General features: G+C 44.3%; 1 protein-coding gene and 1 long non-coding RNA gene across 2 annotated transcripts in view; one reads left to right on the top strand and one right to left on the bottom strand.

Annotated features, from left to right (window-relative positions):
* The window catches only part of insyn1 (inhibitory synaptic factor 1), a 75351-nt gene extending 57888 nt beyond the window's left edge, over nt 1-17463 (top strand). Inside the window, exon 2 of the mRNA XM_048231963.1 lies at nt 15884-17463. Within this exon, the coding sequence (XP_048087920.1) occupies nt 15884-16984 (1101 nt within the window). The 3' untranslated portion in view covers nt 16985-17463. The remainder of the gene's footprint in view (nt 1-15883) is intronic.
* Nucleotides 623-22211, bottom strand: LOC125286727. The gene is made up of 4 exons (XR_007192231.1): nt 22174-22211; nt 22018-22055; nt 1077-1263; nt 623-857 (listed from the first exon to the last, which is right to left on the bottom strand). It is a non-coding gene; the product is annotated as an uncharacterized LOC125286727 (long non-coding RNA).
* Nucleotides 22212-22798: the final 587 nt, after the last annotated feature.

Here is a 22798-nt window from a genome sequence, read left to right as displayed (position 1 = left end):
GTCCAAACGAGTCCCGTCGGCATGGAGACCAAAAACACATACATCTCAGGAGAGCTCTGTGTCCTGCTGATCTATGCCAGATTTCACATGGAACCTAAAACAATACCTTCAGTTAAAAAGTATCTTAAAATCCTTTTAAGATCCTATTTAAGATATGGTGTATGATCAGATCATGAGCTGGGTTGCAATTACCTTATTAATTTACAGTTGCATTGATTTGACTTAGTGACTTTGTATAATGACTATCAAGTAATAGGTTTGCGACTCTTTGTGTAATAGATATTAATAGTCTAAAGGCTTAAGAAATTGTGAAATGAAGTTGTGAAATTGTGTTATGAAAGGGTGAACAAAAGGGTTGTTGTCCTTTTCTTAGAGGCTCCATAGTGTTCATACGGTATCGACTGGCTTGATTTGTTTCATGGGGATAATCCAGAGGCAGAGAAATGAATGTGTGACACAGTAATGAAAAGATGACTCAAAGTGACACTGCACTTCATTGCGTGACAAGAGAGTGGGCTTGTTACAGTCTGCTAGTTTTGTTTGTTCAGGAGGGAAACGAGGGGTTGCTAACAGCTACACACACACACACACACATACACACACACACACACACACACACACACAGGAGAGAAACGAGAGATTGCTAACAGCTACATGCATGCATCACTGCAAATGTGTCTCAGAGCTTTTGAAAAGAGTCTTTTTAACGCTGCTCTTTTACTCAGAAGGTGTCCCTGTAGTACTGAAAACCAAATCTGTTCAACCTCTGCCAAATACTGTAGGCCTGGTGGCAATCAGTGCGGTGAGGAAGGTTTCCTGTCCTCAGAGTTGTCATCCTCCCGTGGTTCGACTGAGTCCTGGGTGAGGAGACAGCAAGTCTTTCAGATGCTCATCAACGACACTATTCGACTGTGTGCTTTCATCCGGACAATTTATTCTTCTGATCTTCGTTTTGCGCTAAATCAGTTCATTACCGCACAGTGTGCTCCACTAGGGCCATCAACATTTCCCCTCCACAACACTAGCACAGAACAACTGTTCCCCCCACATAGTCAGACAAGTGTTTTGTTGTTTACCAAGGAGACACAGCATCTGATGAGTTGCTCCGTAATGCGTGGCTGTGCAGACAGGCTGTGGACTGTGAGCAAAGCTGAGTCTGGGCCGCTTGGGTGGAGTGGAGTGTCAGACAGTGATTGTGACGGGGTTGGTGTAGGTTCAGGCCTGTCTGTCTGTCTGCCTGTCTGTCTGTCTGTCGGTGAGGTGCTAATTGGATGAAAAGAGACTGAGAAGTGGTGGCAGAGGGAACATAATTTATCTGTTTAGCCTCAACACCACACACACACACACACACACACACACACAAACACACAGACACGCATGCATGCATACACACACCCACACGCACACACAGACTCACACATTTGGGAATCCCACCTCCCCGGCCTAACCATAACCCGGTCGAACCATGTCTTGTGCTGAAAAATCAGTGCCCCATTGATCGCCAAATTTTTCTGGAAGTCTGCAAGTCAGTTTGGACGGCTTGGAAGACCTTTGTTTATAGAATAAAGAAAAAAATACAAAACAAAACAAAACAGCCTCAAATAAAAGGCTTGTCCATACGACCACACTGAAATGGATTTGATTGAAGGTGCACAGCTCGACCATGATGACAGCAGCAGGAAAAATACAAAAATACTCGGCTGTTTTTTTTTTTCCTCTTGACTCGCCGGGCCTGCTTGGTGGAGGCTGCAGTCTCTCCTGGCAGTGCAGGCCACATTGGCTGGGTAATGATATATGGAGTTTGCACAATAAAACTAAATGGGAGAGTTCGCCTATTAAAATGGCACTGCGGGGTAAAACTACAAAGGGAACCTCAAAATGCCAGCAGCCAATCGATCTGATGCCCCGTGCCGAGACAAGTGCACGCCATGCCATCCACTCTGCCTCCCACACACTCTTTCTCTCTCCCCCTTTCTCTCTCCCCCCTCTCTCTCTCTTTATCTCTCTCTTTCTTTCTCTCTCTCTCTCTTCTTTCATTCTTTCTCTCTCCACCTCTGTCTCTCCCTCTCTGTCTTCCTCACTCTCTCACCCTTTCTCTCTCGCTCCCTCTCTCCTTCTCTCTCTCCCTCCCTCTTTCTCTCTCTCCCTCTCTCTGTCTGTATCTGTGAACTGTAAATCAAAGGGAAGGCAGAGAGGCCCCCAGAAGGGGGAGGGGCACAGAGTCTGAGTCACAGGTTGGGTGCCTTTTTGTTTTAAAACCTTTGTCACTTACAAGCCACACACACGCACACACACATGCACACACACACACACGCACGCACGCACGCACACACACACACACACACACACACTACACCACACACACACATTTACACATGTGCATTCACACACACACACACACACAAACCATAAACACACACACACACATTGACACTTACAAAAAAAGCCTTTGTAGAGTTGCACGATGCATGTGTCAAGGGATTGAGAAATGCATGTCACTTAATGAGACACTAACAAAGCTCCTATTAAGACGTTTTCCTCTGTGCTCCATTGCCTTAGTGTCTAATTAAACTGTCACCAACCCAGAGCCCTTCTTCGGCTCATGCGCCAGATACTCCATATTAGACCATCACTATGTAGGTTAACTGCGTACAATACGCAGAAAAAGAGAGTGTGTGTGTGAGAGAGAGGGTGTGTGTGTACACTTGTATTGGATATCAAATCATAACGAAGCGAAACAGACTATCAAATCAAGGGAAAAGTGAGTACATATGGAATGAAAAATAAACACAGCATGCAGTATAACAAACAAACACACACACACACACACTTCCACAAGCACACACACACATACACACACACACAAAGCACACACACGCACACTCTCAAACTTCCACAAGCACACATACGCACACACACACACACACACACACACACACGCACACTCTCAAACTTCCACAAGCACACATACACACACACACACACACACACAAGCACAGACATGCACACTCTCAAACTCCCACAAGCACACACACACAGAAACACACGCACGCACATGCACACTGGTAGGTCTGTTAGTCTGAGCTGGTTTTGGAGACGTAATGTGATTGGATGGATTTCTCGCTGGCTGACTTCCGTTTAGCGTAGCGGGTGCGATGGCTAAGATGCAGGAGGATTTACCACCGGATTGGCCACCCATTTCTCCCTTTATTCTCTATGGAAGCCATCTCACTCTCTTTCTCGCTCTCTCTCTTGCTCTTTTTCACACACTCTCTCTCTCAATTCTAGCTCATTCTTCCACTCTCTCTCTCTCTCTCCCGTTTCAATCACTCTTTTTTCATCTCCTTCTGTATCCCCATTTCCTCTTCTCTTCTGCCTATCTCTCTTTCATTTTTTCCTCTCTTTATGATTCCTCCCCATGCCTCCCCAGGCCTGGCTCTTTATCAAACACTCCTCGCAGCCTCTGTCAGATGCTAGGCAGAGCAGAATTCAGAGATGTTTCAGTGTCTTCAGTGTCACCCCAGATGTTCAGTGTGCAGAGGAAGCCTAAGCAGAGAATTAAAGAACACTTTGGGTTGTTTTTTTGAATTCCCTGCATTACTCACGTCAGTGTCAGACACGGACCAATTAGCACGAAAGGCGGACTAAGAAAGGCGCCTCTGTCAATCCTCCTCATCAAAGCTCTGTTGACCAACCCAAACCCTAACCCTAATTGACCATTCACAAAAGACGCGCCCCCTAGTTATTGTTACTATGCCCGTCAAACTCAGACCGGAGTTGTCTAGAAATTCAGTGGTAGCTGTTAAGACTGTCTGTAAAAGCTACAGCACAAGAGGCTCTTTTAGAGAGCCACGGACCTAAATTCATTCACAATCATTTACAGTCCATTGAAAGTCTGCAGTATGACATGGAGACACATGTATACAAATTAATATCTAGCTTTGTTGGGTGACAAACTTTAAATGGGAGGCGAGTGTGATTCACTGATATTAATATTAGCTGTGCTAGATAGACTTGCATGCATGTTACAAGGACACTGGGCCATGTCATGTAAGGAACATGGTGCTGCCAAAAACAGAAACATAGCCTACATTGCAGAGCCACTTCAACTTTATTATTTTATGGTGAAGAAATGTTACACTACTGTGCACAGCCCCATGTTTCTATGACATGACGAAGCTAGCACGTTATTTATGGGGCAGACGTGGCCTACTGGTTAGTGCTTCGGACTTGTAACTGGAGGGTTGCGGGTTCGAACCCCGACCAGTAGGAACGGCTGAAGTGCCCTTGAGCAAGGCACCTAACCCCTCACTGCTCCCCGAGTGCCGCAGTTGTTGCAGGCAGCTCACTGCGCCGGGATTAGTGTGTGCTTCACCTCACTGTGTGCTGAGTGTGTTTCACTAATTCACGGATTGGGATAAATGCAGAGACCAAATTTCCCTCACGGGATCAAAATAGTATATATACTTATACTTATTATCAGCGGTTAGCTAACTATGCTAACGTTAGTTATATATAAGTCTCCTCCAAGTGACAATCATTTTATACACAATGCTGGCAATGCTGAAAACAATTAACATCCTTATTTATCTTACTTACATTGAGTTGACTGTGTGGCTTAATCCACAGATGTGGTGGAGCACTGTTTCGTTATGGTTTGCTAAGGAGTAGCCTAGTTCTAACCCTTTGCCTAAAATAGTGGAGATCTGGGACGAGAGAATTTAATCTAATTTAACATAATTACAGAAAACTTCAATTCAAGATTGAAAGGCATTTTTCTGTGTATCGGTGTTGCGTTAATCCCACATATGTGATTTGATTTTGTGTGATTTAATCCCACATATGTGATTTTCAACTCATATCACTATAAAATCCCATAAAACCGGACAAACATCAAAGCTCCCAATACATTTCTATGGAGCCGTAAGGTGAAGTTGACGGGCCATGTCTGCCTGCACGGAGCGACTGGACTGCCATTGGCTCATCTGCATTCGATGGGCGGGGTTTTGTGAACGGTCAATTCTAAACACCGATCGCTGCTCTTCAAAGCTCTGTTGACCAACCCAAACCCTAATTCTGAACACCAATCCTTGCTCTTGGCCATGCGAGCCTCTCCCTACCACAATCATGTCCAACTGCTCCTATTATATTGCTGGGCATCATGGCTCCTCAACACGTAGATGAGGCTCATCCCTGTGGCTCTCATCTTATTAGCACTTCTGATGAGATGCATCACACACACACACACACACACACAAAGCATACACATTTATGAAGACGCACACACACACCCACACACACACAAAGCATAGACATTTATGAAGATGCACACACACACACACAAACACAGACACACACACACAGAGACACGTCCTTGCTTTACAGTTCTGTTTCACTCCACCACTCAGTAGTGCAGTAGAAATGTGAAACAGCTGTTGTTGCCGCTCTCAAAGCTTTACATGGGAGGAGGAGGTTATTCATCCTCTGTCTTCATATCTCCTTCCTGTTCTTGAGATGGATGGAACATACTCAAGTGTATATGTGTGTGTGCGTACAGTATGTGTGTGTGTGTGTGTTATTACTGTACAGACATAGAAGTGTGTGTGTGGGGGTCAGTGGCGTTGCAGTGCTTTCTCCTGGGCTAATGAGCAGGCAGACTTGGGCTGGTGGGTGTCGCTTGTGGGGACCTCTTCGAAGGCCCCAATTCATCCTCTGCACCGCACGGTCGACCAATCAGAGGACACCTGATCTGAATTATACACACAGAACTTGAGAAATGCAGTGAAGATGCTCTCCAACACACACACACACACTTAAAACATCTGTCTCCGTCTCACACTCAGTTCCTCAGGCATGCATACAACCAAGACATACAAACCCAGACACACACACACACACACACATAAATTCAACTTCATTATGATCAAATTCATCACTAAGGTTAGTTTCTTAGTAGAACCCCCACACACACACACACACACACACACAGAAAACAGGGAAGAGAGAAGAGAGGAAAGGGAAGAGAGGAAAAGAGCGAGAGAGCAAGAGGAACAGGGAATGGAGAAGAGGAAAAGAGTGAGAGAGCGAGAGATGAAGGTAATGAGATGGCGAGGCGGAAGGAAGGGGAAAACAAATAAAGTTAACTAAAGAAAAAACACATACCGTGAGAAGAATACAAGAGCTGAAGGGAGCAGGACACTGCGTGAGGAAAACCCATTAAAACTAATATTTGCTTGCGGTGTCGATGGGTGGGGCCGCCGCGCTAATTGCCCACTGCTCCAGACTGTCAGCTCTGCCGAGGCGACACAGGGCGCTTAAGCAGCGGGAGCGCAGAGAAAAGGGGCCGGGGCCGAAGGGCCAGCGTGCGGAGATTAAAATGACATTAAGACAAATCTTAATAAGCCCTGCAGTGGCCAGTGTTTTGGAGCGATTCTCAGAAGCGATAACAAAAAGACCTGAGGCGTTCTGTCTCATAATGAACCAGCAAGACACTTCCTGAAGAATGGGGAAACTTCTTGATGACTTTTAGGATGTTTTTATTATCATTATTATTAGTGCTGTCAGTTAAACGCGTTATTAACGGCTTTAACGTAAACCTATTTTAACGGCGTAAATTTTTTTATCGCGAGATTATCGTTCTTTTTGGTGTAACAAACTGTAGTTTTTTCACAAGCTGTTGCAACAACTAGAAACGTTAGAACAACTACAACACCACACTGGATCTACCTAGACTGTGCTGCATGTAGCCTACACGCCCCCTTTTAGGGGAAAGGGAGCTGTTTAGATAATGGAAACCTATGCTGCATAGAAGTGGGGAGCGAAAAGGGGTTATACTTACTACATCTTGAAACAAACGTGAATAAAAGGCACAAAACAAGGTTGGTGTAAGAGTTATCTGTGTGTTTATGGGATTAATGTGACCATTATGTTCCTATTTTTTGCTCTTTCCAGTTTAGCCTACTAACAGGAGTGTCACGAATGTAGGCACAGTCAAACTGTCCGTGGCTGACTTTAACTAAGTTCGGCAAGCTTAACTTTACATGTCATAACATCAACTAAACATAAGTCACACATTCATTCTATCACTTGTAATATGAATGTAGCCTTTTTCCTACAACTAGGTGAGATAATTGGCTATGCCTGTTATACTTAACGTTCCACAGTTAGCTAGCTAGCAAGCTAACCGTTTTACATGGGATATGGTAAGTGTGGCTAGTACGTGCTGAATGGGTTGTAATGTAGCCTACATCGTTTCGACATGAGTAAGTTGCATATACATAATTCTTTATAACTGCCGTGTTAGTAAAATTATTGAATGGCCTGTAAATTAATAACTAGATGTAACGTCAAGGTGTGATTAGGCTATCTGTCTTTCCCATTAGAATCAATGGGGCGTGATGCAGATTAAATGTAGCCTATCTGATGATGCGCCTTTAGTAGGCTACGTAAAGGCATGCTGCACACACTTGTTTGGGCTTACGAGCCGGCCAAAGAGTAGATTCGTACAATAAACACCAACGCAGTTTTGAACTCCCAGTCAGCTTAATGGTGTTTTAAATTGTTGTGGACACCGATGCCGACATGAGTGTGATGCACTCTGCTTTCGACATTCATTTACTGTACATTAGATTCCATTCTTTTCAATACAACTCTGCACACCAGCATCGCACTTTGCCGCCGTGTAAATCACGATTCAGTTATATTTGGTCGACGCCGCTCCATAAAATCCATTGTTCATCCAGTGTTTGTGTGTTAAAAACTTGATGTGTGCAGCGCTGATGTGTGTGGCAAGTGACAGTGCACCATAGACTGTAGGCCTACATGTATAAAATGGCAGTGCACTCATGTCGAAAAGTTCCTTATTTTCAACTGAACTCAAAGAAAATGAATATAGTATTTTATGTTTGTTATGCCCTTTATTAGCTGTATTTCTGAAGAATATATTGTGTTGTCTCAGGTCTGCTGCACATCTTTTGAAATTTGATTTGAAATAATCAAATAGACCTACGCCTTAAAGTTAAGTTAATGAAGTAACTTGCTTTGCTTTCATTTGAATCCTAATCAAGATATACAATAATTGCTTTATATTGTTAACGTGGACTCCTGGAAAGTTCAGAAATGCTAAATAATAGAATTTTAATTAAGCGATAAAATATGTGATTCGATAGAATATGTAATCGTGATTAACTATAGGAATTCAGCGATTAATCGTGATTAAAATTTTTAATCGTTTGACAACACTAATTATTATTATTATTTATAATTCCTTCTCAAGCGGAAATGTCCGTATTTTGTGGACTGCAGTTGCTGTCACTGCAGACTGATCCTTTAGTGCAGTCCTTCATCTCTTACCACAAGCTGAAGCGCTCTGGAGATGTCGTCTGCAGTGGCGCTGTCGATCGTGAGGACAGGGCTGTCCAGACTATTTCTGGCCGCTGAGATACCGCCGCTTGTGATTAATGTCTGACGAGTGTGCAGTTAAGGAATAAATGACGTTTAGGAGGCCATTAGTGATTTCAATTAGAATAGGGATTTCTGTGCAGTAGTTGAAAAAGATGTAAGTACTTCAAAGACCTAAGCTTACCATAGAAGGAGTCTATGTGAGATGTTTATCACCATTTTTGAAAGGAGAGTCGGAGAAGATGTTGTATTATGGTATTGGTATATGGTATAATATTATGTATTACAGTCTGGAAACCAATCAGATAATAAATCAATCTGTTTGTTTTTTCATACAAACTCTTTAGCTCAGAGGGAGATAGCCTGACAGGATATAGTAGACGTAGCACGAGTGTGTTGAGTGCTGCAAATACCAATCATTGTGGACATTCTAATTACAATACATCCTGAAAAATGAAAAACAAAATTGTAGCCCTATTAGTCTCAATGGGAGGGAGGATATTTACTGAAGACAGTAAACATGTCAAAAATGAAATTACTTTTAGCAAGCCTCTGAGTAAACACCACAGATAAACGCAGACAGTGGCAACGGAACAGTCTCCTGGCAACAGGGGAAGTCAAACACACAACGTGTGCATACACTTTCAGGAGTGTCACTCCGAGTGACCCCAAGACACTTAAGACCGGACACACTTTAGTCATCCTCTTACTTACACACACACACACACACACACACTTAAGACTAGACACACGTTAGTCATCCCCTTACTTACAAGCACACACACAGACACAGACAGACACTTAAGATAGGGGATGACTGAAGTGTGGCCTTACACGCACAAACACACACACACACACTTAAGATAGGGCACATTTTAGTCATCCCCTTAACAGGACATGGAGTGAAGCACATGCCCCTTTTCAAAGATTATCCATCCTCCACCTCTCTCTCTCTCTCTCTCTGCATTTGGCTAGCATTATGGTGCGATATTTGATCCTATTATTAGCATTTTGACTGCTAGCGTGGAATCTGACATGTACTATGTTTGGCTGTTTGAGTCTGTGTACTGACAAAATTTTACTCCATAATTAGTCAGCATTTCATAATAGTTTGAACATATTGTGAACTAACTATGAATCCAAACACTCAGGTGTCAATGAATGGTGATATTGTACATTATAGACACATCATGATCTCACCATGCTACCTATCTAGTAGTTATCAGCTGGCTAAAATCATATCTACAAGAAAGGAGCTTCTTTGTTGCCATCGGAAACTGTACCTCAACACCAACGTCCTTGACCTGTGGTGTTCCCCAGGGGTCGATCTTGGGGCCACTATTATTCAACCTCTATATGCTCCCACTTGGACAAATCATTCAAAATAATTTGATTTCATATCATAGCTATGCAGATGACACACAAATTTACTTAGCTCTATCACCAAACAACTATGGTCCTCTTGAATCTATGTGTCAGTGTATAGAACAAATCAACACCTGGATGTCTCAAAATTTTCTTCAGCTGAACAAAGAAAAAACTGAAGTAATTATATTTGGTAAAAATGAGGAAAGACTTAGGGTTGCCACTCTCCCTTGACACAAAAGGGTTGAAGGCAAAGGATACTGTTAAAAACCTTGGTGTATTAATTGACAGTGATCTAAATTTCAACAGCCACATGAAAGCGATAACTAAATCAGCTTTTACCACCTCAAAAATATTGTCAAACTCAGAGGGCTGATGTCAAAACATGACTTAGAAAAAAACTCATTCATGCATTTATCTCCAGCAGGGTTGATTACTGCAATGGACTGTTCACAGGCCTTCCTAAAAAAGACTATTAAACAGCTTCAGGTGATACAAAATGCAGCAGCTAGGACTCTAACAAAACTAAAAGAACTGACCACATTACTCCAATTCTTAAGTCCTTGCACTGGCTTCCAGTAAGTCACAGAATTGACTTTAAAAGCACTATTGCTTGTTTATAAATCAGTAAATGGAGCAGGACCTAAATACTTGTCAGACATGCTTCAGCAGTACACACCTTCTCGTCCTCTCAGGTCCCAGGTGAAAAACCTGCTAGTAAAACCTACAGTTAGAACTAAACATGGTGAAGCAGCTTTTAGCTGCTATGCTGCTCAGCTGTGGAACCAACTTTCGGATGACATTAAAAAGCCCCAAATGTAGCCAGTTTTAAATCTAGACTTAAGACCAAACTGTTCTCAGGCGCTTTCTGCTAACTGTGCCGAGTTACAAATTCTGAATCTGCCTCGATAATTATTCTACTTTGTCTTTTATTACTTTTTTTACTACCTTTGCCTTTGTTTTTGCTTACTAATTATTCTTTATTTTTAAATGATTTTACCTTGTGTTTTATGTTTTCTTTTTATTATGATCTTTACCTTTAAACTATTCTTTGACTATATTGCCCTTCTATGCTTTTATTTGTTATTATCGTTTGGTTTTGTTTATGTAAAGCACATTGAATGACCTCTGTGTATGAAATGTGCTATATAAATAAACTTGACTTGACTTGACTTGACTATCTGGTTGTTGCCCAGGTGATCTCTGAGCACGATGTCATTTCCTCCCTCACTTCCTCTCTCTGTGTTTGTCAGTAATGGAGTAGATCTGGGCGTGGCTATAGTTTTTACTGACAGGTTCACATCGTGTGAACTTGGCTTTTCTCTAAGAGAGAGGGAGAGGGACAGAGAAAGAGAGAGAAATAGGGAGAGAGAGGACAGAGAGAAAAGGAGGGAGGGAGGGAGGGAGAGAGTGTGTGTGTTGGTTCTGCTTGTCCATTTCAGTGGTGGACAGCTCTGTGTCTGGTTGGGTGAGGTCTGCTTGGTTCTGTTCACAAATCGTAGCAGCTGTTTCACAAAAGCTGCGTATGAGGGGGCTGTTTTAAGTGAGTGTAAGCTGCCAGTTTTACACGCACTCTGTGACAGAGAGAAAGAGACAGATAGATACTGTACAGTAGAGTTAGAGGTAGAGAGAGAGTGTTAGAAGGAGATGTAGAGAGAGAGAGAGAGACAGAGAGAGAGATGAGGGCGCCGCTCGCTCCCTGGCCCCAGGCTCTTTAACATAACTGGCTGCGGTGTCTGGTTCTTGGCACGGTTGTGGGCGCAAACTGTAAACTGCACCGGTCATATCACAGTCCAGCTCCCCCACCGCCAGCCTGACTGACCAGCATGACCGACCGCCACTCAGACACCAGACAGACGGGCCAAGGACTGGACTTTTAATATGTCTCTTGGATTCCTTGTGTGTTTTAATTTCATTTACTTCAGCACTCCAAATAGTGAATCACTTTGAAGGGATTCTTGGCCCTGATGTAGATGTATCTGCGTGTATCTTTTTTGTACACCTGCGTGCGTGTGTGTGTGTGTGTGAGAGTGTGTGAGTGTGTATGTTTGCGAGTGTCTTTTTCCATCTTCACTACTAACTGCTTCAGCATCAATAATGCGATAGGACCCCACAAGCATACGCCCTCTCCCGATCGTGCAACTGGCAGCCAGATCAGGGCCATATCTGTGCTAGACTGCAGATATGAGGGCTGTTAACAACATCTGGCAAATAGCTCTATGCAAACGAGCGGGATAAACAAAAAACACTGCTGTAAGACACTCTGTGTTGTTCGTAGAGTCGTCTCTCTTTATTCGCTCACTTTTAGTCATTTAGTTCACCCATTTTAACAAACAGGAAACGCACACACACACATGCACACACACACACACACACAGAGAGAGACACCAAAGAAGACTAAATAGCCATTTATCCAAAAATAACTGACGTGCCGAGCACGCAGCTGAAAAGACTAGATCATTAGCATGCAGTGCGTTCGCATCGTGGCAGTTTGGGCGCGGCGGCGGCGGTATGTAATTTTCCAACGGGAAGGCAAACATCACCTCAGCGCCTCTGGGGAAAAGAGAGATGAGGCGCAGAGTGGAGCGGCACAGCACAGAGGGGAAGCTCACAGCGGCGGCGTACAGCTGGGTGCGTGCCGCCTTCAAACCCGGCTCCTGTCGCCATATAAAAAAATAAATATAAGAATAAAAAAAAAAAAGTCAAATCCCAACAAAGGCATGTGATTTCCTTTCCACAGCCTATAATTACTATTGAGGCAGCACATTGTGCTTCTTCCATTTAAAACACAGTGTGTTGTTGCGCTAATGACTTGTGCCTGATGTGTTCATTCATCCTTCGCGGTTAGCCAATCTGTTTACCCAATAATTCACTCCTGCCGTGAGAACAACTCACTTGTGCACACACACACACACACACAACGAACCGTGCTTGAGTAAAAGAAGGCCAGATTACAGCCGCATTGTTCCCCTTCTGCAACCGAAAAGATTTAGCGGCCCTGTTAAGCCCAGACGGGTAGCGGGCTTAAATTACTCCTGATGCTGCAGGCCGAGGACACTAGGAGCAAACCGCTGCACAGCTTGCCGCGCTCATTACAATTCTATTGTCAAGTCGGAGTAGGCCTAGCAGTCACTCTGCAGCATGCAACAAATCTGCCAGGTCCCAGCATGCCACAGAGCCACACAAGGGGAGAGAGAAGGCAGAGAGAGAAAGAAAGAAAGAAAGAAAGAAAGAGAGAAAATAAGGGGCGATAGACACACAGCAGATAAGGAAGAGGCCCTGTAGAGGCCCCACAAACATCATTTGTGCAATTGAGTATAGCACCATCTCACCAGGATGTCACTGCAAGCTTAGAGTTCCCCAGAAAGTGCATCTGCTGCTCAAAATGAAACATGATTTTTGGATATATGAAACAAATAAAAGGACGAGGCATGCACAATGCAAAGACTGAGCGTCCATGAACAGGTCAACTTGTCAAATGAGCTCAATATATTACTTTCATAAGCAGCTGTGTGTGTGTGTGTGTGCACGTACTGTAATGATTAAAGAGGCGTTTTAGCATCTGTGGAGGTTTTTTTTTTTAAAACAAGTAAGGTAACTAGCACACAGTCATCAGACTTTACTTACAAACACTAGCAGTGGCACTAGCACTATAAAAGATCGGCAGACTGTGTGAGAACAATAGGCTACACCTGTAGACATTGGGCTGTACAGGGCAGGCTATCTTACGACAGGGTTGCAAAGTCTCTGTAATGAATCCCAATACTACATAGTGCATAACCACAGCAGCCAATGGGAACAGCATTGCATTTATCTCTCTTCCTCTCACCATATGCCATCAAATTGAATTTAAAGATGTTTTAATACAACAGCCTACCAAGACAAACACCTGAACAGCAAAAAAATGACACAGCGTGGCTTTAAATGAAATCCTCTTCTCTCTCTCTCTCGTCTCCCTCCTTCTCTTTGGGATTGAGTACTCAGCTAAACAAAGCCATCTCGTCCCCCGTGGGTTCGCAGTTCCGCCCGCGTTAGTGCCTCCATGTTGTTGTCTGAGCTCACACATCATTTGCGGGAGTGTGAGTTCCCTTCACCCAGCGTTAGGCTGAGGAGAGCGCTATACGCGCAGATTTATGTGCCACTCTTATCTAGGAGACAAATCACGTCAGGCAGTTTGTGTTGTGTTGTATTGTATTATATTATATCACACATTATGTAGTTCACACAGAGAGCTGAATGAACTGAACGTGTGTACAGTATGTGTAACACAGACAGCGATAATTGAGTGTTCACGGTGGGTGATTTAAACAAACTGCTTGCAAAGGAAGTGTTTAGAATAGCCGGCACATATTGGACTGGTCTCTTTGGTCTTTGCACATAACTGCTCACCTATGGGTCCAGCACTGCTGGGTATAAGATTCCCAAGCGTAGAGGGAGGCGTGGGGATCTGCGGCTGTTCCCTTGTCCCAAATTGTGGGCATTCCCTGCTTCAACATGCCATGTCTAGATAATCATCTGATAATCCATCCAGTTCTTCACTGTTACTGTGGGAGTTGGAGATAAGAGGGACTCTAGCCACTCTAGCCTAAGCTAATTTAAAGTCTCATGGTGCAGCAGTCATGTGTTCACTCCAGAGGCGTAATTAAAGATAACTTATCTTAACGAGCCCTATGCAGTCCAAGAGAGACTTACAGTACATTATCAACCTCAAAAACCTTCACCTCAAAAGCGAACAGTGTATTCCGCTGGTTGAAGAAGCAAGGTGTTGTGTTGAGACGAGCGATGAAAATACACATATAGACATGCCACGTCTTTTGACACCTTGTGACTGCACTTCTGTATAATCAAGCAAGCCTCAATTAGAAACAGAAACACCGCTCTCTCTGAACAGTCACCAGCCACCCAATCAAAATAAGTTTTAGCCTTTAATTAGCCATGATTGGTGCCCTTAACAGGTTGTCGGGCCATGTGGAAAGCAGCGTGTTTACTTGAACCGAGTGCCCTGTCAGAGAGACAGATGGCTCTGGAGGAGAAATCACCTGTGCAATCAGACGCTTCATCCAGCGCATCCTGCACCTTGCAATCACCGCCTCTGTTTATTCTGGTCCTCAGGACGCGTTTAATTGCGCTTTTAAAAAGCACCCAGCGGAAGAATGGAGAGGTAGGTTAATCCGGCACATTAACGAGGAAATTACAGTTGCACTCGCTGCTCCGATGCAACTTATTTATGGTTGATAATGATCCTCCTTTAAATCCACGCCGCCTAACGGTACCAGTATTTGGCCGGGCTGATGAGTGAGAGGTTCACGACTCGTAGATCTCCAGGAAGTGCTTCCACAATCACTGGCCTGCAGAGATGGCCGTGAATCCAAATCTGGCAGCCTAATGCATTGCAGCAGAGATAACCCAACGGCTCGGGGAAATTGATTTTGCACTAAAGAAAATGTTTGGCGTTTTCTGCTCATAACAGATTATCGGAGAAGCCCAGTGTCTTGATTACTGCTCTCAAATGTCAAGTGTGCGAGCCTCGCGTTTCATTTTCAGCAAATCAACACAAATCAATGGCTCCTCCAATGCAATTATTGTTTTTTTGCTGCGTCCCATAAATGTTTATCTCTCACTGCCATGATGAACAGTCCGACACGACCTGGTAATGTACAGTGAGCCTGTGACCCAGTGCTATTTTCAGGAGCATTCGATGATAGATATGCTGGCGAGTGAATGTGGATGACGTGTACAGAGCCAGCTGAGGTGCCTGGTGATAAAACTGCTGTATCATTTTACTGTCACAAAATGAGAGCCTCTGACAATGTAGATGATACATCTATGCTATGCTTCTAAATGACTGTCCTGTTATGTGTCTTCTCTTCCTCATCTTGTTTCTTTTCCCTCCTTCTCTTTTCACCTCTTATTATCCTCCTTTTCCTGATCTCGCCTTCCTCTCTCTTCTCCTCTCCTGCATCCTCCTCTTCTATTCGGCCATATCTTTCCCCTTCTTTTCTTCTATCTCCTCTCTTCATCCTTTGCTTTTCATTGGCCTTCATCCCATTCCTCTCTCTTGCTCTCTTCTGCATTCCCTCCCTCTATCCTGTCTTCTCTCCTTCTCTCCTCCTCTCAGGTGGTGGGTCAGATCGACAAGCTGACGTCGGACTTTGACTTCGACCTGGAGCCGGACGACTGGACGGTGGCCACAGCGAGCAGCACGTCGAGCAGCGAGCGGGGCCTGGGAGAGGCCTTCCGGCTGGACTTCCTCAGCCACGACCTACTCTCCGACAGCTGGGAGTTCTGCAACTATCTGGAGGCCTCTGCCTCCGCTTCCGCCTCCACCTCCACCTCCACTGCACCCGGGGCCGGACCGGGATCGGGTCCTGGGTCGGGGTCAAGACTCGGAGCGGGTGAAGGTGGAGGACGAGGAGGAGCAGTAACGAGGACAAAGTCGGTGGGCGTGAGAGCCTCGACGACGGCCGTTCAGACCGGAGATGAGAACTCGGACTCGGGGTCGGGGTCGGGCCCCGGACGGACAGGGGGATTGGTATCCCCATCCTCTGTCTCCCCACCCCCCTCCACCACCACCACCGGCACCTCCACCGGCCCCACGTCGGCCTACTCGCAGATGAACGGGGGAGTCCCCATCATCCCCAACGGGCCGCTGATCGTCACGCCGGACTCGTCCAGCGAGGAAGCCTCCAGCTCCACGCACAGCCAGAAGACGTCGCGGACCTCGGGCACGCGAGAACGCGTTCGCTTCAGCGACAAGATCCTCTACCACGCGCTCTGCTGCGACGACGACGAGGACGAGGAGGAGGAGGAAGAGGAGGAGGCGTACGGCGTAGGCGAGGACGGAGACGAGGACGAGGAGGAGGACGATGAGGACGACGAGGACGATAAGCGGGACTGCTGCACACCGGACACGGACAGCGAGCTCAGCCCCCTCGCCTGCTCCCCCGTGCCGCCCCTCTCCTCGCTCATCTCCTCCGCTGCCACGGAACATTCCAGACTCCACAACTGTCTGACTGACCCCGCCTCGGCGGCGTCCACGGCGCCGTCGCTCGTGGGCCGGCTGCCGCTGGGGACTCACTCACTGGGACGGAAGGGGCTACTGCAGCCCTCGTGCCGGAAGAAGCTGCTGCGCAACAGCAGCACGCAGACTGTGTCCGACAAGAGCACGCAGACCGTCCTGCCCTACGTCCCCGCTAAACAGAAAACAAAGGACCACTGAGAGGACTCTATACTTTATGAAAAACATAAAAGAGTACAAAGAAAAGAAAAGAAAAAAAATACTCTATACGGAAAAAAAAGAACTGTATACATATTTAATACTATTACATAGATCATAGATTAATACACAAAATAATTAATTAATTACTAAAATAAATAAATGATATATGGGAATTCAAAAAAACACACTCGACTACCTAAAGTCATTCAAAGGCTCAGGGATATACGGGTTGAGATTAGCCACATGCGAGGGGGGAGGGGGAGGGGAAGGAAGTGCTTAGCCAATGACCCGTGAAGCAGTCTGGAGAAGGAAAGGGGTTGGTAGGTGGACCAAAATGACCGTCCCTGCTTCTGTAAAGACATGTACAATATGACTTCATACTTCTTTTTTGTGTTTCTTCTCTCGTTTTTCCATCTGCATCACTTGTCGGACATATTTTACTATGAAATCTTTAGTCGAAATAATGGTTGTGGAAAGCACTGAGTGTGAAGAAGTTGTTTTTCTTTCCACACACATGTACAAGTAAACACATACAGTACACACACACACACACACACAGACACACACGTATGGTTTAAGGTCAAATTCTTTCAACTGCCACTCTATTTGTTGTGTGTGTGAGATAAAACCCTGGTGTTCCAACACATCTCTACATCTCTTCAAGGGAAACAGTTGCAGTGGCTCAGACGGATGGAAAAACATTACACCTGCTCAGACAGAGGATAAAAACACTACACCTGCGCAGACAAAGAGATCAACATACACTACACCTGCTCAGACACAAAGATCAACATACACTACACCTGCTCAGACACAGAGATCAACATACACTACACCTGCTCAGACAGAGGATCAACATACACTACACCTGGGATCAACATACACTACACCTGCTCAGACAGAGAGATCAACGTACATTACACCTGCTCAGACAGAGGACCAACATACACTACACCTGCTCAGACAGAAGATGAACATACACTACACCTGCTCAGACAGAGAGATCAACATAAACTATACCTGCCAATGACCACAGTCCCTCAGGTACACAGAATAGGAAGGGTATAAGAACACTGGCTGTTGAGCTCAAATATTAAAAACCTTTCACCAGCATCACCAACCTCACCTTTACTCTAATGGCCTATTACACAACCTGTACCTGAACCACCAATCTCACCTTTACTATAATGACCAACAATTACACACTTTCAAAAATTGTATCAGTGATTAGGAGTTTAATATCAGGTGAGTCCCCAACCTCACCTTTTACGGAAATGATTACACACTTTAAAAACCGGTATCAGTGATTAGGGGTTTAATATCAGGTGAGTGTGGCAACAAGGTCAGTTCAGTGGTTTTGCTTTTCACTAACTGATGGTCAGTCATTGCTACACACTAACATTTCTATTCCTTTGTATAATGAACCTTTTATTGGTAGCGGATCGTTGTGGATTGTCTATATCCATTCCTGAGTTTGAAGGTGTCTGAAACAGATGGATATGCAAATGGGTGTCAATCAGACATACAACACACACACACACCTCCCTGTGATGATGCTGCCACTTCACCTGCCTCTGTCAGCAAGGAAGCAGAAACATCCTGGGGAGACAAGCTGGGGGATTCCACTCTTTATTCACAAGCTGGAAGCCAATAGCTCTGCTGATCAATACAGGCTGGAAGGCCGAGAGAGAGAGAGAGAGAGAGAGAGGAAAGAAGGATATAGGGAGGGGGCTAGTGGGTGGGTGGGAGGGGAGAGAGAGAGAGAGCAAGATATACAGTAGGTGACAGATGGAGTTGGAGGGAAGGGAGAGAGAGAGCAGGGCAAGAGAAAGGTAGAAAGGGAGTGATTTAATGAAAACAGAGTGGGATGGAGGCTGAGGTAGCAAGCAAGACAAAGAGAAAAAGATGAAGAGAAGACAGTATGACGTATGTAACTATATTCTCCTCACTTGTCTTCATCAAGAGTTCTTTGTTCCCCCTTTCCTTCCTTCATCATCATCATCATCATTACCATCATCATCTTCACCACCATCATCATCATTACCATCATCATCATCATCATTACCATCATCATCTTCACCACCATCATCATCATCATTACCATCATCATCATCTTCATTATTGCCTTCATCATCATCATAATCATCTCATCCCTTCCCTATCTATGTCCCCCTGTCTGGAATGAAAGACTGACAAGCAAGAGATAAAACAAACTCAAAAACACACATCATTGTTCCAAGAAAGAGAGAGCAATCCAGGCCCTCCAAAGAGGGTGGAAAACGCTAATACACCATTGTTTTGTCATCCCACAGACACAAATATTGAATAGAGCTAAATCGAGAGAGGAGGTGGGAGGAGGCGAGAGAATGATGGAAAAGGAGGGAGGGAGAAATGAGTGTGCAAGCAAGCACAAGTGGGTGGAGGAGGGCGAGCGAAGGATGGAGAGAGGAGAGAGGGAGAAAGAGATGAGTGTGTGTGCAAGCTAGCACAAGTGAGTGGAGGAGGACGAGAGCGAGCAATAGAAAGATAAAAAAGGATGGTGAGGGAGCGAGAGGGGTGGCAGTGGATGAAGCAGTGTTGAAAATGGCCACTCTTGCACAGATTGCTCTTGATTACGTGACCTCTCTCACACACACAAACACACACTCTCCCTCTCTCATGTCTGAGTCATTCAGTAGAGGATCAGGGGGCTACTATCAGCCTACGGGAGTCCATTCATCACATCATCCTTCTGATCTACAGCCATCTCAATGGGATTCCTTCTATCTATCTATCTATCTATCTAGATATCTATCTACCCATTTCTCTATCTGTCAATTTCTCCCATTCTCTCTATATATCTGTCTGTCCTTCTGTGTCTGTCAATCCATCCATGCATCCATCCATCAATCTATCTACTCCATACAAATATACCTATCCATCTACTGTATGTGCACAGCATTCTTGCTATAACAGCCTTGACATTCAGCCTTGTCTCCCTTTGTTCTGAGAGAGAATTTAATGGTTACATGGAGTATGATTATATGGAGTAACTACCAGCACTGAAGAGTCCAATAGCATGGGTAAAGGACATCCCCTCTCATGGAATGTGTCTTGTCTAATCAAAAATCAATACATTGTTTGTCCGGGACTAAATGTTGCATAAAAGCAATTACAGGCACATGGCCTCAGGAAGTGATCACCTTGTGCCAGCTATACAGGAAGCTTTAAAGCTTTAAATCTGTCTTTCCATCTTATTATATCTACTTGTTTGGCAAAGTTTTATTATCTCAAGCATTTGACAGTCTACTGTATTCCATGTATTCTTTTCTTTTCATTGGTATGTGTACTTCCTGGGAGTCGAACCCATGACCTAGGGGTGGTTGGCACTTTGGGACACAGTTTTTCTCAGTCGCTTTGATGCATCTCAAAAAAATCTCAAAACTACTAGTACAACCTCAACATCATCTTGTCACTTGTGCACATCATACAAGCAATTTGTCATTACTTACAACCCACAGCAAATGCCTTTGCACATCCTTGCAATTGCTTGTGTACAATTGCCTATTTTTTTGACATTATCAATTACTAATGTAATGTCAGGAAAAAAAATATTTTAGAGGTTCTCTGTTGAATAGTCCTTCCCCCCAACAGCTAGGCATGGGTGCATTGCTATTTAAATTGAAAAGTGTTGGTAACACTTTACTTGACCGTATCGACATAAGAGTGACATGACACTGTCATATGAACCCTAACCATAACCCTAAATCTAACCCTATTCATAACCATAACTTGTTATGACAAAAACTGAATGACACTTAATGACAGAAGCGGTATGTCATAAATGTTTATGACTTGTTTATGACATGTTCATGACAGTGTCATGTCACTCTTATGTGTAACCAAAGTGGTTGAACCAATTGTCATATATACTCTGTCAAGTATAATTTTGCCATTTCTATTACACTTTTTTATTGGGAAGAACTGCTGTAGTGTAAAGCAGTCTGGTCTTACTTTTCTGGTATGACAATGCATTACATGATATAGTACAGATAGTAATGAAAGTTTTAGCGCAAGTTCTACCACAAAGGCTCTAATGCTACATCACCCATTCATTCATAACTCTCGACCAATCTGCATTCACCTATCTTATAATGACTCGTCTAATTTCCCTGCTCCATAATTTTGAAGTCCACTCTTTCCACCCGACCACCATTTTGGTCCCTGTTCATTGTCCATGGGATAGGCTCCGCCCCTGCCATCTAATATCAGGCAGGATCTGCTGAGTCAAGCCACTCCAAGACCTGGACCAATGATGAGGCCCACGCCAAAGACTTTACACTCCTAATTGTTAATCTTATGAACCTTGTACAATTCTGTGTAAATTAAACATTCAAATATTATTCCTACTTCCTGAGTCTTTATGGGAGAACTGTAAAAACATACAGTGAATATGAATCCTGTGTGATCTCCTACAATGTCCCACATAGACTAATATAATACTTTTGCAGTTCAAATTGTGCCTTGTTGCCTTGTGCATTTTCATAAGAAAATGCTTACAGAGAAAACAGACAACATGGTTAAACATTTTGGACTATCTTTACATTACAGTGACACAGGAACTCTTCATTCTGATGGCACTGACATGTTGATTGGCATAGATATTTCCTTTTGAGACATTTTGAGCAAGTTATGTGCAATTAATTTCGAGAAATGCACTTAAGGTTGTGGAAACATAAATGATGATCTGCAAAATGCACCAAAGTGACTGAGAATGACATGCAAAGTGCAGTCTTGCCGAAGCTAATTTACATAGTAGCAGCTTGTCAAAATCTATTTAGCACTATGAGTGAAAACACTGATGGCTCAGCTCAGTGCTCCCAGATAGTGCTTTGTTCCAATTCACATACTTTTGTACTATACCTAGTATGAATGCACAAGTGCATTGGCTTGTGCACTCATATTAGGTATTACAAGTACAGAAGTATGTGAATTAGAACACTGCATTCCTGCAGGAGAGAGTCTGTTTGTTTGTTGTGTGACTGCTCTCTTACCATCACTGAAATCAGGGCCCTGCTGTCTGCCACCTCAGCTGCACAGGAAGGATGAAGAAGTAAGTAAGTGTAAGTACAGAAGTATGTGAATTAGAACACAGCACAGCTCCTGCACGAGAGAGTCTGTTTGTTAGCTGTGTGCCTCTGCTCTCTTACCATCACTGAAATCAGGGACCTGTTGTCTGCCACCTCAGCTGCACAGGGAGGATAAAGAAGGAAAATAAATAGCATGTCAGAGACCTAGTCTGGTCAGGATGATGATGATGATCCAGAGGCCGCTGATGGCTGCTGGGTAAGACTGCTTGGTGTAATGAGACCGGCGATGTGTTTTCTGCTGACACCACGGATGGGAGCAGGATTCGAAAAACAACAGAAAGCAAAGCTTTTGGAAAGAGAATAAAAAACATATCTGGAAATGAGCTTTTTCCTTCTTGCGAGGGGCCCATTGTTTTCTGATAATCATGGCGCTATATTTGAAATCTATTTCCTCAAAGAAAGAAAACAAAGATGAGCTTTGCTTCTTTGGTTTTTGTCTGCTTTGCCCCCCCACCTCCATCAATACCAATCAAAGCTTAGCTTTAATGGGCCTTTGTCTCATCTCCGCCGGTGTGCAGGCCTTCATTCACATCTCTGCTTTCTGTCTGGCCCTTCCTGACAGCTTTCTCCGAGCAGGAAGATGCATCGAATGGTAATCAATGGATCACACCCCGCTGCTCCGGCGGTCGTCTCCCCGAGCCAGAGCGTGGACTGACAGGTCACTGGACCCATTAGTGTAAACAAA

The sequence above is a fragment of the Alosa alosa genome, chromosome 21 (genome assembly GCF_017589495.1).
Source record: "Alosa alosa isolate M-15738 ecotype Scorff River chromosome 21, AALO_Geno_1.1, whole genome shotgun sequence".
NCBI lineage: Eukaryota > Metazoa > Chordata > Actinopteri > Clupeiformes > Clupeidae > Alosa > Alosa alosa.
This window is presented reverse-complemented; position numbering and strand designations above follow the sequence as displayed.